Consider the following 14,045-nt stretch of genomic DNA (forward strand, 5'->3'; position numbering starts at 1 on the left):
ATCAAAATGAAGCATTGCAACATTTTGATGTAATTTGTCTATTTCACAAGCTGTATGAGTTTTATGAATTGAGAAAAAAAAACCCCTTAAAATATAAAAAGGTTAAAGAACATGCTTCAATTAACAAAGTACAGGTAATTTAAAGAAAAAAAAATCCTTTGCAGGAATCAATACTTTAGAAATCTTAGTTTATTTCTCACATGAAATGTAGATTGTTAGGCTGTATACCTTGTGCTGAGATTATTTCAATGTACAACTTCCAGGGGAACAGTAATATGAAGCACATTGAATAAATTAAATTACTTAAAACTGTTAAATATGTTCACTGTAAAACCACCAGTACTGTCCTTAAGACTAGATCAAGTCCTTCAAGCTGTCTTCTCCAATCAGTAATTTGTCATTATATTGTAAAATTGAACAAAAACTTACAAGCACTAGTCTATTCTGTAATACTGTGGGATTCACCTAGGGTATTCTGGAAACATTTTCAAAATTAAAAATACACCAGAATTAAAAAAATTTAAGGACCATCAAAGAGTACTGTACAATTATACCACTATGTAACAGTATGTATAAATACTTGGCAGTAAAGCTTCAGTAGAGAGTGATTTTCAATGAAAATTTGTTAATTTCTTTGACAAGGAAAGTTTGCAATAGCAGATGTATCTTCTCTGGGTTTCATTCTTCCATCCCACTACAGCTGGTCATGGCAGGCCATGCAGGATCCTTTTTCTCCCCCTCATTGTTTTTAACTCTTCCAGTCACTCCTCTGATGTGCATTCCTAACAAAAAGCCTCCTGCTGAGTGTGACAGCCCGATTTTTACGTACTGCAAGCCTGAATCTTGTTACTGGTGAATGTCTTCATGCCTGATGATTTTGTAGATTACCCAATAAAAAATGTTGAAAATCAGAAAGGCTAATGGGAAACAAGCTCTGGATATTGTGTCTATCTTCTTGGCCCGGTCAATGAATACCTTTCTCATCTCATCAGGGCTTTTTGGTGCAGGTTGAACAGGATTATTTGGCCCCTTTTGCGTTATTCCGTCCTTTGCTTGCACACACGGGCCCACTCCGTATGCTGTAATGCTAAACTGACTGTCACGTGTGTCATCATCCTGTTGGGAAAAAATAACAGAAGAAAGAAAAAGAGCAAGAAGTGTTGCTAGTTTTTTTTTTTTTTAATTATTGTTTACAGAAATCTTACCTGTTGCTAAATACCAGTTGGACCATTACCTCATTGACTTCCTGAATCCACACCTTATCTAAACTGGTTGAAATTTCATCCCTAGCAGTCTGCCAAAAAATATTGCTGGATTGTTAACAAGCACAGAATTTTCCTATTTGTTTATAGATTCTGTAATCAATTTAGAGAAATGAGAAAGCCTGGTAAACTAGTGGCAGCTGGGCACACAACTTGTGATTTGGTTTAAGTTTCCCCATTTACAGTAAATATGTGCTGTCTTCAAAAGGACAAATTTCACCCTGCTCTTTTAGAAAACAGCTGTGAAGTCTGTACATTGCCTTACAGCCCAGGATCCTGGCCTCTAGAGATGCTCATCATGAAATCACTAATGATATGCACTTTCATATATTAGTGAGAATGCTGCCTATTTGGCCACTGTATATTTAATTAATCTTATCTGTATGGCTAATTTCTGCCGTTCCCTGTGAATGCATCAGATAAAAATAATAGTAGGCAAAGTGTCTCAGTTGAAAATAAAGGAAATGGAAGCTAAAGGCCAGATTTTTCTTCTGACTCATTCTTTTGTCAATTCAGGGGAAAACTGGCAAAGACATTCAGGATTAAGGAACTATAAAAGAAAGTCATTCTTAATCACACGGCACAGAAAAGGTAGATGTTTTAAAGATACACATATTTTCATAGCACACAATTTAAAAATGTAGCTCTTGTCTGGAGACATCTTTTTACTTCTCTTTACCTAGGTATCCTCAAGAAATAAAAAAGGCACATATGCAGACAAATAAATGATGCATAATCTGTGAAGTCTGGGCTAGATTTGGTTCTGAAATATATTCCAGCGTGATCCTTTTTTTCATAGACTACTCAAGAATAATTATGTAATTTTTATGGCATTCACCATTTTTCAATACTAATTTTAAATTCAGGAATGTAAATTTTTCATGTCTTATATAGCCTAGTTGCTTTAGGATTTTACACTTTTGTGAAATACAGGATTTATGACATTAATTCTTGAATAAATATTGTAAAAACTGATTTTTATGGGTATTATAAAAACAGTTGAGCAGATGTCAATTTTTCTTTTGTAGGAGAATTTTTGATATTTTAAAGCTCTTCCTAGCTGAAATTAAAATAAGTCTAAAAAATATTTATTTGCCAAAGCAAGTCAAATAATTACTATTTCAATTCAATAGTTAGAAGCATTTTTTGTTGTACTTTACCCTCTTTATAAGAATGCAATTTCTCGATGAGCACAAATTAAATCCAGAGTTGCAAATTTTTCATTTTTAAAATATCTGACATTTTGAAAATCTGAAACCACTTTTCAATGAAGAGTAATTTAAAAAATTTAAAACTTTCATCAAATAATTGTTAATTACTTTCTTTTAAAAAGTCTCAGTTTTATTATCAATATTAATTGACTATGTTAGCTACAAAAGAATGCAGATAAATTACTATATTTAAAATGAACTATTTGGTCATCAGCATGAGAATCCAGTAGAGCTGTAAATATCAACCTACTGAAAAACTTCTTCATATATGTAAATTGAATAAATAGTGAGACTGATAAAGTTCACTGAAACTGCTATATCTAAAATCTACATTAGAATTTGCCTTTAAAAACAAAATAAAGAAAAATTAACATGAAAGTAAAGGAGGTGGAAAAATCACTGACTGACTTTACTATGGAAATGAAAAACAGAAATACAAAATGATAGGATCATTGTTTGATGACGTGATAAAACAGGGATTTAATTACTGCAATAGTGTTCCTCTCCTGTCAGCTAAGACTGGAAAATAACATATTTAATATAGTAGTATTCTAGAATAGTTGTAGTCTTGTGTTGCAGATAAGAGAAATATTAAGTTAGAAATGCATGTACTGTGAGAATTTACTATAAACTTGCCATTTAAATACCTTCATATGTACTGCACAGGCAGAGTAAGATAATAAAATTATTATTTTGAGTAGCAGATTTCAGCTGTGCATGTTTTCAGGATCAGGCACTATATAATAAGACTTTACTGTCTTTGTTTCAAGTTTCCCTGAATGGAATGATCCCCTAGAATGTTTTAAAGGCCAAGTCTCTCCTTATTTTTGTGCTCACAGACCTCCTGTATTTCATCTGCAAGCAGAGTCCTTGGAAATGCTCTCTGTATTGAACTGATGTGAAGCTCCTTGTAGGAGTCCAGCATTTCTGCCCAGTGTCTGTTGGATGGTGTCTCCACGAGGGCAGGCAGGATGGCTGGAGCCAGCCAAGTGACACCCAAGTGCTAGGGCTGATGGATATGCAGGAAAGGACCTTCTGGAGGATAGCAAGAGCCACCAGAATTCCTTTCGGGGGCAGCAGCTTGAATATTCAAAATAGGGTTCTGCAAGTTTTCCAGCAGATTCATAATGCAGAAAGATCACTAGGTTGGCTTCAGATTCATATCTGAGGGTGCTTGTGCACAGGAGGAAAGATGCAGTCACTGTTGTTATCAATACTAGCTTTGAGCGCCTTTTTGAAGGCATTTCTGTCAGTGACTGACTGGCTAAAATCCCTCTTTTTGACTAGAAATATGTCTCAGAATGCATGTGCCTGAGTCTACAGATGTAGAAATCATCTGAAGGACAATACCCTATATGACCCAGTTGAGAGCCTTTACAGTGAATCTTCCTGAAAAAGTCCTGCATATTGGCTGAATGAATAGAATTATTTTTTTAAGTGATAAGGAAGCTTTTGTTTCTTTTGTGACCTTTTTCGTGCATTATCACTACAGAAAGCTATTTATTACAGATTTTTGATAAAACTTTAAAAATCTTATGAATGAACTTTAGTAAGAGTTTGATTTGAATACATTTTTTACCCATTCAGGTTTAGAATTAACAACTTGAAAGTTGTTCTGCATGCAGTTACATTTAAATATTTTATCATTTCTATTAAAATGCATGCAATTAAGGAATGGAAAAAATTTAGATAAGAAGTTTTATTTGGAAAGTTAGAATTCTTTGGTGGTCCGACGAAAATAATTTCAATTCATTTACTTCTGTATCAGTCTTGTTGTACAAAATACTTAGCTATAAATGAATAGAAAACTGTGAGTTTGGTGACTATGGTGTTTTCAGTTAGTGTGCTTAGTAACAAATTTATCTTGAGAAATAACACGTACCTAAGGGCTGAAAAGAACTCCACAGCCATTTGATTGTAAGGGGTTGTAACAACTTGAAAACTTATTTGAAGCCTTGACTTTGGTAATTTGAACACTCTCTTTTTTGTTGCTCAGTTTTGAGAAGGAAAGTAGTATTGAGTACTTTTGCACTACAAACAGTGCAGAATTTTAGTAGTGTGTTTTAATCCAGATTTAGACAGATCGAAATGGATTATGAAATTGACAAGACAGTACCTTTAATAACATTTCACGTCATCACATACAGGTAGCAATGAAGGTATATGAAGTTCACATGGGAAGATGTTATTGTAGACAGAAGGACAGGGCCTCTGTAAATGATTGGATAGCACATTATGACAAATGGGACATCTTCTCAATAGTTTACCCTTAAATTTGTACTGTAGATTTGAGGCAAAGTCCCGTCTATACGTCCTGCACATCTCAAGCCATTGCTATGCTGTAATGATTCACTGATTTCATTTCCATCAAGAACTCCCTCAAAATACTTTCATCAAAATGGATGGTTGACCAAAAAGAAAACAAAAGAAAAAAGGTGCGATTACCATTAAAGACAATTTAGTTTTCATGTCTATTTTCCTCTCTAAAGATATGGTGATCTTTAGATATTGAAAATAGAACTAATAGACTGAATATTCCCAAAACCTAAATATTTTAACAGCTAACCTAAAATGAAATTGTTATTATTCAGTATATGTACACAGTTAATATTTTTCCCATAGAATGTAAGTGCAACTAAGAAAAAAACAAAGATCATAGGTATGTTTCAGTATCCCTGTATGACTTCTTTTTCTGCCTTTTTTTGTTTTGTTTTGTCTTTTAGGAAGGAAATGAATAATTCACATTCATTCTGAAGGAATGGTAACATAATATTTCTGAATTGCTCTTTTCACTGGCCAGTTTTCTTTTTTTGTCAAAGAACTGTGGCTCATATACTAAGTATCAAATAAAGTCTCAAATTGGGAACAAAATTCTCCCATTCTCAGGATTGGTTATGCCATTTGTGTAATCATATTAGACCCTTTAAAAAAAATCTCCTATACCTACTGTGATGCTTATTGGAAAAAAACATTGAGTAGGTTGCACATTATGTTGCAACAAAAGCTTTCATTTGTAAATGAATTTATAAGACAATCGCAGATACTTCCAAATTTTTGCTTCCTCTTTGCAAACTGGGTTGGGCCTCTGAAAAGAAATTTGCCTTTAAGTAATTTGGAATCACTGAGTGAAGTCCATACTTACAATCATAAAAATGGTAGCCAGAGGGTGCAGTGGTACCTAAGAATTGCCTTTGATGCTGATGTTGTTGTCTGGGAAGGGAGGCCACAAATGAACCAGATGGTGTGTAAAAAAGGCAGTGACTATAAGTGGAAAAAGCATAAGGAAAATGGCAAAGATAGATGAACTCTGGATGCCAAAATGTCTTATTGCAGTTCTGTACAGAACTGTAATTTGTATAACAATAGAAATTACTGCAGGGGGTCTTATCCGAGTTCAAACATATGGTTCTTAAAAGAGAGATTCCAGTTCCTCTGTGTTTTCAGAAGGATATAAGCCATAGTTTACATTAATTTTTAAAATATTCAAAACTATGAAAACCTGAAAATTTGTTTGAAGATATGTTTAGAAATAAAATTGAATTCAATGATTTGAACAAAGCATCTGAAAAATACAGGAGAATCAATAAATATGACATTTAGCCAGAAATAATCATCTTTTTATTAGATGGAAAGCCATTGTCACTGCAGGGTGTTTCTCTGGAAAAAGACCCAAAAGATATGGAAGATCACAATCATGGTATGGGTCAGTAACATGATGTTGTTTAAAAGGCAAATGGTAAACTGGTTCAGATAAACAGCTGTATTACTTGCATCACTTGGTCCTTTGGCTGCTTTCAACTGTTACTGTATAGGTTTCATGTTGTTCATGTTGCAAACATAGTTTTGAGGAATTATATGGACTTATTAGGAGAATTTCCAGGGAAGGTGAATGAGAAAAACACCAAAACAAAACAAAAACCCCCAAACCCAAAGCAAACCAAACCAAAAATTTTGTCCACTGGGAATATTTATAGAAAAGACTGAATGGAAATGTGCAAATGGTGACATGAAGGAATGAAGCAATCTGGTTTCTGTGTCTTTTCTAGACAAGCTATGACAGGTAAAAAAACCACATCAATAAAAAAAACCTTTTTAAACAATTGGAATAGATTTCAGGGGACCTTCAGGAATTTTTTTTGGCTGGGATGAATTAGGTATGAATGACCTTTACTTAAGTCAGGAAAATGGATCCACTTACCTCCCAAAGACACTGAAATTCAATCATAGGACTATTGCCTTTGTTACTTGGTAAAAGTAAATATTTCTTGCAACAAGCATATCTTACTAATTACAAAGAAAATAGACTTTGGAAATTCTTCAGCTGCCCTAAGCATACCTGAAATGAAACATCTCCAAACTGAAACTGATCTATTTTTTGCATGTTTGCAACATGTCTAATCATTAGAAGTTTTCCTGTAACCTTGTAGATAAAATGTTAGTGCCAAAAAAATCTGTATTCAACACTTAGACTTCACCTGGTAAAAAAAGACTGATCTTAGGAAAATGTTCCAAGATGGTAAGCATACAGAATGAAAAAGTCTAATAATGTATCATATCTGCTTATTTCTCTAATAGTTTTGTACATAATACTGAATAGAATATTGTTTTTCTCTTTGGAAAGGAAGAAGATGTAATGTCCAAGGAAGCCCCTGAAGTTTACTTTAAATGCAGCCTTTTTACATAAACTCTTTTCACCTCTTGACTTTATGGTCAAATGAACATTTCTTAATACATGGCAGTTTTCAAAGTCAATAAAATCTAATCCCTGAGAGCCAGTGGCTGTTTGATCTAGTCCAAAGGAATAACAAACATGCAAAATTTTATAAGTTTGAGCTCTAGTAACTGACTTTGAAAAAGACAAAAGAAGAAGGAAAACCAAGTTAATCTGAGTTATGATCCTAGGCCTGCATTTCCTGTTATAAATTGTGGTGATAACATTTGTGGTAAGGAAGGCAAGTTATTAACTGCAGTTTTTAATCTCTAAGACTCATGTATTATTCATATAATAGAGGGTTTAAGATATGATCCAAATTTCTTTCTGAGAGATAGAATCTCAATGCTGTAATGTTTCAAGTCCTGTATACTTGTTGGGCAATGAAAGGTTTCATAAAACATTGAGAAAGAGAGAAACAATTAGCTGAGGTGTCTGTAGAGTTTGAGAAGCTGCATTCTCAATGGTTAACTCTGTCCAGGAGCTCTAACTCTACATGGAATTAGAGTGAGTTAAAAAACCTTTAATCATTTAAATTGATATTTTCTGAAAAAATTACTATTTTCCTAAAATGATAAACTTGTAGAGGAACAAAGAATTTTGTAGTAAATTTAGACTGAGAAGCTTGTCTCAAGGTGAAACATATAGGTACAGGGAGAAGGGAAAGCCCTATACCCCTGAATAGATTTAATACCCTCACCTGAAGTACATTATGAAGAAAAGCATTGCAGATCTCCATCCTTCAGAATCAAAGCAAAGTACTTCAAAAGTGCTTTTTAAAAGTGCACTCTAAAGTCTCTAACTCTAACTCTGTAATTTTATGAGAATTTAGCAGGCAATCTACTTGAAGCCAAAGACTGTCTAACAAAGTGTAAAATTAGAATAAAGACTTTTAAGTGTGAATTCAAAAATACCATAATCCAGAAAAACACTAAAGTCAAAGTGGTTATTCATGCACAAACCTTTTTTCTGTAAAAGTTCTTTTATTCTTAGAAGTCCTTTTTATATTGTGGTTCCTCTCTCACATACCTCTAGGCTGAAATTTAATTGACTGCAATTGCTGAACAAGTGTCTTTGGTGAATTTGAAGTCTTGCTAAGAGGGAGCTGAAAAGAAATTTAGTTTGATTCTGAGGAAGGAAGATACTTTCTGCCACTTCCTAATCCTGTGGTCATAATAATTGACCTGCATTTAAAAGTGATATCACTAAAGTTGAATCTGGTAAATTTGCTTGAGATCCAGAAGAAACAATAATACATGGTGAGAAAGATGAATGGACTAAATATATTACTTACCATGGCTGTTTGTTACACAATTCACTTGTTGTGACTTACCTAGACCCTATCCAGTAATTCCTGTCTGCCCCACCCCATTCTTCCCATTCCAAACATTAGGACAGCTTTCAGAGAGCTGCCATATTCCAAGAACTAACACCTTGTAACAAAAGTGCTGTTTTTTCTGCTACTGTCAGCAGGAAGAAAGAAGATTTTTCACAGGGTCAAACATTGAACACAGGTACTTGCAGTCAGACTCATCCTCTAGTCTACAGTATGTGAGTTTCTCTGAGCAGCAGAAAAAGTCCGGGAATCACCACACAGACAGGCAAATGTATGAAAATGTCATTTTCACCTGGCTGGCTGGCCTGCCTTTTAACACTAACAGAGACTGCTTAGGTAGGCTTTACAGCAGTGCAGATCTTCTAAGTAAGAGGAAAACTTGTAAAATATCTTCTTCTGCTGATGTATGCAGCAGACTAAGTCTTCAGCAATGAAAGATGGTTGAACTGAATCATTTAGCTATGGTCAGACTTGCATCCACTAGTAATATTCTAGATAGTGACTGATAGTGACAGGCTCTGCATTATATTGGTGGCTGGGGGGTTGCTCATTTAATAAGTAGACTGGAGAACTACTTACGATTTGTAAAATCTGAAGTAGGAGTTACACATTGTAAGAAATGTTCCTTATTGCTCGACTTAACTACAGTTTTCAAAATTCAAACTTGTAACCTTAGCTATTTGGCTTTGCACACTGGTAGTGAGTTATCTTACTGGTAGTCTCTATAGCTCCAGCTCTCATATAAATACTAATAACCATTACTATAATTAAGTTTCTTACCAATAATATGAGCACCTAAACAAAATTGTTGGACAGAAGAAGAAAACCCCAAACTTACCGGCATTTTAAAGTAAAATGTTTGTTCTTCTACCAATAACGTTATTTGAATAAGCACCTTGTGTATTAAAAAATATTTACATGAAACATGGCTGTTAAGGCTTTGAACTGAGTATTAGAATAAAATGGGGAAACAACATGTGTTGAATCTCACAGTAGTAAAAACTGCCTTAAATGCCAGTAACATTCATTCACGGAAGTATAATCTAACTCTTCCAACAGAGTGAAATTCATGGTGTGCAGATAGCTTCTGCATGGCCCATGCCTCATTTAAATCCCTCTTAATCCCTCTTTCAAGAATTCAAGTTGGATTCATGCAATTCATAGTCCTTGTAGTGACCCTCTGCCTAGAGTGAATTTGATGCTGTGCTGCCATTTTATTTCTATTGCCACTTCAAGCCACAGTGTGTTGACTAAATTAACTCTGTATCCCGGCACAACTCTGTCAGACCCTTCAAAAGCTGGGAACACCGTTACTTTTACCTTGCTCTTCTTCCTCTTGCGTCGGAAACGCAGGAGCTCTTTATGCTGCCTCGACACAAAGTTTACAGCTGCATACTCCAGAAGGGCAGAAAACACAAAGAGCAGACACACCGCCATCCAGATGTCAATGGCTTTGACGTATGACACCTAGGAGAGGAGGCAGAAGCAGCCTGAGTGTGTTAAAATGTTCCACAGATGTGAAGTTTAGTACTTCATGGCAGGAGGAAGTGCATTAATATTTCCATATCCCAACAATACTTTCATCAAAAAAAAACTTGCATGAAAGTTAGACAATAATAGGTAGAACAACTCAATTCATAAATGTAGAGTTTTTGTTAAAAAAATGTATTTTACAAAATGTGTTTAAATCATTAACAGATCCTTATAGTGTATTACATCACAAACAAAATAATCCTCAAAAAACACATGCTCTTTCTTCATTTGTCCCATTGAGATCTGTAAATGACACTAAGGAAGTGAAAAATAGCTTGTAGTGGGACCAGTTAGAACTCCTGTATTAAAGTGGATGTGGCTGAAAGTTTCTGGAATAAAAATTAAGTAGAAGAAATGAGATAGGTAAAGGAGATTGGCCTGATAGGTTCATTCTTTGCTAATATAGGCACAGGAAATCTAATGTATAATTTCAAATTAGTCGTGTAGTTTTGTCACAGTGAAAGTATTAAAAATCAGAAACAGGACAGAGCTCATTGCAATCCTGTTTTGCCAAGACCAGATATAGGACATGATCTGAACCTACTCTGTCTTTGCAGAGTTACAAGAGCTTTTCTGTACAAGCAAACATAGCTAACTTCAGGCCTCAAAATGTGACAAAATAATCTGCAGTTCACTGTTAGCCTCTTACATTGTTGTTTTTTTGAGGTTTTAGAACATTCCATTTTATCTGTTGATGCTAATTTCAAATACATTCAGTTCCATATATTTGGGACACAAAGCATGCTCAAATCTGTTAGGGCTATCTGTTTTACTTAAAAAAGAAGTTAATTAGATAAAAATATCATGTTAAAACTAATACAGAATTGAAATTTGTTTATTTTATTGTATACATTTTATTTCTATTAGCTGCAATGGCACATGAAGATGGTCAAAGAGTAAGCCTTAAAATGAAACGGAAAATGAAATTATTAATAGAATTAATCTTTAAGTGATTTTCACTGTGTTTAGAATAATTTTGTGCAATTGTTTGGATTTGTTAAGGTTCACATTTTTCTACATCTTAATGTAAATGTGTTTGTAACTAGTGAGCTAATTCACAATTTAGGCAGTTTTAGAAAGGAATACAATTGAGAATCTATGGTAAGAATCTATGGCCTTTAGAATTTCAGTCATACCTACTAGCATGTCACCAGATACTGGGATGTGAAAAAGGATGAGTCTGACACTTGATAAACAGGGTTTCTATAAAACTGAATAATGTTGTTTTCACTACTTGTTAAGGTTTATGGAATTAACTAGATACGTGGCTGGCTATATAGCAGAGACAGTTGAGAAATAGAATATTTTTGATTGGAGGATCCAAAAACCCCTAAATATTTCAAAATTATTTATCTGGTTCAGGAAATGATTGGATGCTAATAATTAAAACACATAAGGTTGACTGAAAGTGTTTGCCACATAGCATTATGATTAATATAGTACAAAAAAAAGAAATTTAGCCTACCTTTGGAAGAGACGCTCGTGAACCTGAGCTTTGTGTTGTCATGGTCAGTACAGTAGTTATGCCTAAAGCCACTCTGGCTGGAGCTGCATCCATATTGATCCAAAATGACACCCAGGAGAGAATCACGATCAAGAGGCTCGGTATGTACATCTGGATGAGATAGTAACCCATCTGCCTCTCCAGGTGGAATCGGACTTCAATACACGTAAACTTTCCTTTTTGCAACAAAGAAGAAATATTCAAGAGAAATAGAATGCTTTTACTGCTAACATCTAGTGCACACTCTTAAAGAATATATGCCATGTCAAATATATTTGTTCTCAAGAAAAAGATTTATGTTTTGAATTCTCCACAGTGACTTGTAATAAAGACAGCCCCCATTATAACAGGAGTATCTATTGGAAAGAAAAGGGGCAGAATATCTGAAAAATTAAGAATTTGATAAAATTTCAAATTCTTATTTTCTTATTAAAAAAACCCCACAATTCATTACAACAATAGGAAATTTCCTCTGTGAGATCACACTTTTTTTGCGACTTATGAGTTGGAAATCATTCTGCGTACAAGGAAAATGCTTGCTTCCCCATTGTAAAACATCTTTTTATTTGGTTCAATTTTAAACTTGATTTTATTTTTATTAAAAATTGGGAAAATATAGTGATATCAGCATGGGCATTAGGTTATCAATAGGAGAATCTGCTAAATCTTTCCCTGTGTCCCCATTTAAATGGTTTCAGCTCATAAGAGAAATGATCAAGATTCAAACACTGTCTGAAGACTAGAAAGGCCAGAGAAACTTTAGGAAGGACATTAAATGACCTAGTTTTTTCCAGGTACTAAACATTAGGCAACTTCTACTGACTTATTCAAACTAGAAAAAGAAAATCTACTGGTAGCTCACAAAAATTTCATAAACCCATATTTTTAGATTAACCAGATTGTTGTGAGGTTAGGTATTTTTTTCCCACCCTGCAAACTGTAGATTACTTCACAGATCTTGACCCGGCCTCATTAGATTTTCTAATTCTGCCCAATGGCCATATCAGTCACAGATGGATGGTGCTGAAGGCAATGCTGTTACTGCAAGTGGTGTATACATAAAACAGTTTCTCACAGCAACAAATACCCATAACTCAGTTTTCTTCCTTATTTTGAGTGAAATTTTTTCCTAATTCTGAATTTAACAAGGAAGGCTATATTCTTATATATTTCTTAAGTGGTATGAAGTTTTTCTGTTATATTTTCCACTCATTTTTGATAGATGTTCTCCTAATCAATTTCTAGTCGCCAAAATGCCATTTTATAAAACGTTTTTCCACGTTAATATAGGTTTGATACTTATCAGATTAAAAAATTATGTAATGGATTTTTAAGCTTATACTATACTAATATATTGTGTTTTATGCTGTGAAAATAGTGTTAGGCATACAGAAATGAACTTCAGATAAAGTCAAACAAATATTTTTTATTCTGGGAATAATGAGTGCTTCTGAACTTTATTATTTTCACAACAGTTCTTTTAATTTTTCTATGATGCCATAATAAATGTAATTTAACGGCAATTTTATTCTGCTGAGCCACTAAAAAAAATAGAAAGACATTAGTTATGATGTTTGATTTTAAGGTTACATTCTGTATCTCAGGAGTTTTATATCTGCAAGCTCAATTATTAGTCCATTCCTAATTGCCAGTTTTTTCTGAATCCTATCTATACTCCCGAAATCTGTGTCCCAGATCCTGGCTCAACCATCTGCTACCACAGCTTCAAGACTAATTTCTGCCCCAGTCACGGGATGAAATCCTGGTTTAAAAAAGTGAATGGGATTTTGGTGGTTAGTTGAGGAAAGGCCAGGATATTCCCCTATGTTCCTCTTCCATTGTGCTCAAAAGTACACCTATGCAATCTAGTGTTTCACTTGGCAGTTCAGTACATCCCACATACCAGAAGTTCTGCACTAACTGGCCTTTGTTGGAAACATTTTCTTACTACAAACTGGTTCTTACCCTGAGGATTTGTTTTTTTGTAACATTCTTTGTGTTAATTCAGCAGCCTTGGACAGCAGCAGTCTGTGTCTCATACATCACAGTAAATTGTGGTGGTAAGGAGTGACAGAAATGCACCAGCCCAATCTAGGTCTAAGCAAAGCCTTTTTATTTGGCATCATATCAGCAAGAGTGGCTCAGAATATAACATTTTCTTCTTATAGGGTCCTATATTCTCCTTTTAAACCAAATTAGGAAGGAAAACTAAGGAGCATCAGACTGCATAATATAAGCACATGCATGCATGAAGTTTCAATAAACATTAGCTATTTTTTGCATGTCGTTTTTTTTCCATCCCGAGAAATGTGGGATGAGAGATCTGACTTTCTTTCCTGAGGATTCCAGTGAACTTGGACTATTACAGACCACTCAGGACAAAACAGTGGTCCTAAACAGTGAACAGTAAATAATATAGTAGCTATGGATTATTTTATGTGGTTGCAAATTTGACAGATCCCATTGAACTAAGGAGGAAGACAAGAAT

At 34.3% G+C, this 14,045-nt stretch overlaps 1 protein-coding gene across 1 annotated transcript in view; it reads right to left on the reverse strand.

Annotated features, from left to right (window-relative positions):
* Positions 1-846: 846 nt before the first annotated feature.
* GLRA3 (glycine receptor alpha 3) overlaps positions 847-14,045 on the reverse strand; it is a 56,463-nt gene continuing 43,264 nt past the window's right edge. Inside the window, exons 6-8 of the mRNA XM_050973705.1 lie at positions 11,519-11,733; positions 9,835-9,987; positions 847-1,116 (exon numbers count right to left, since the gene is read on the reverse strand). Coding sequence (XP_050829662.1) covers positions 847-1,116; positions 9,835-9,987; positions 11,519-11,733 — 638 coding nt within the window. The remainder of the gene's footprint in view (positions 1,117-9,834; positions 9,988-11,518; positions 11,734-14,045) is intronic.

The sequence above is a fragment of the Serinus canaria genome, chromosome 4, assembly GCF_022539315.1.
Source record: "Serinus canaria isolate serCan28SL12 chromosome 4, serCan2020, whole genome shotgun sequence".
Classification (NCBI taxonomy): Eukaryota; Metazoa; Chordata; class Aves; order Passeriformes; family Fringillidae; genus Serinus; species Serinus canaria.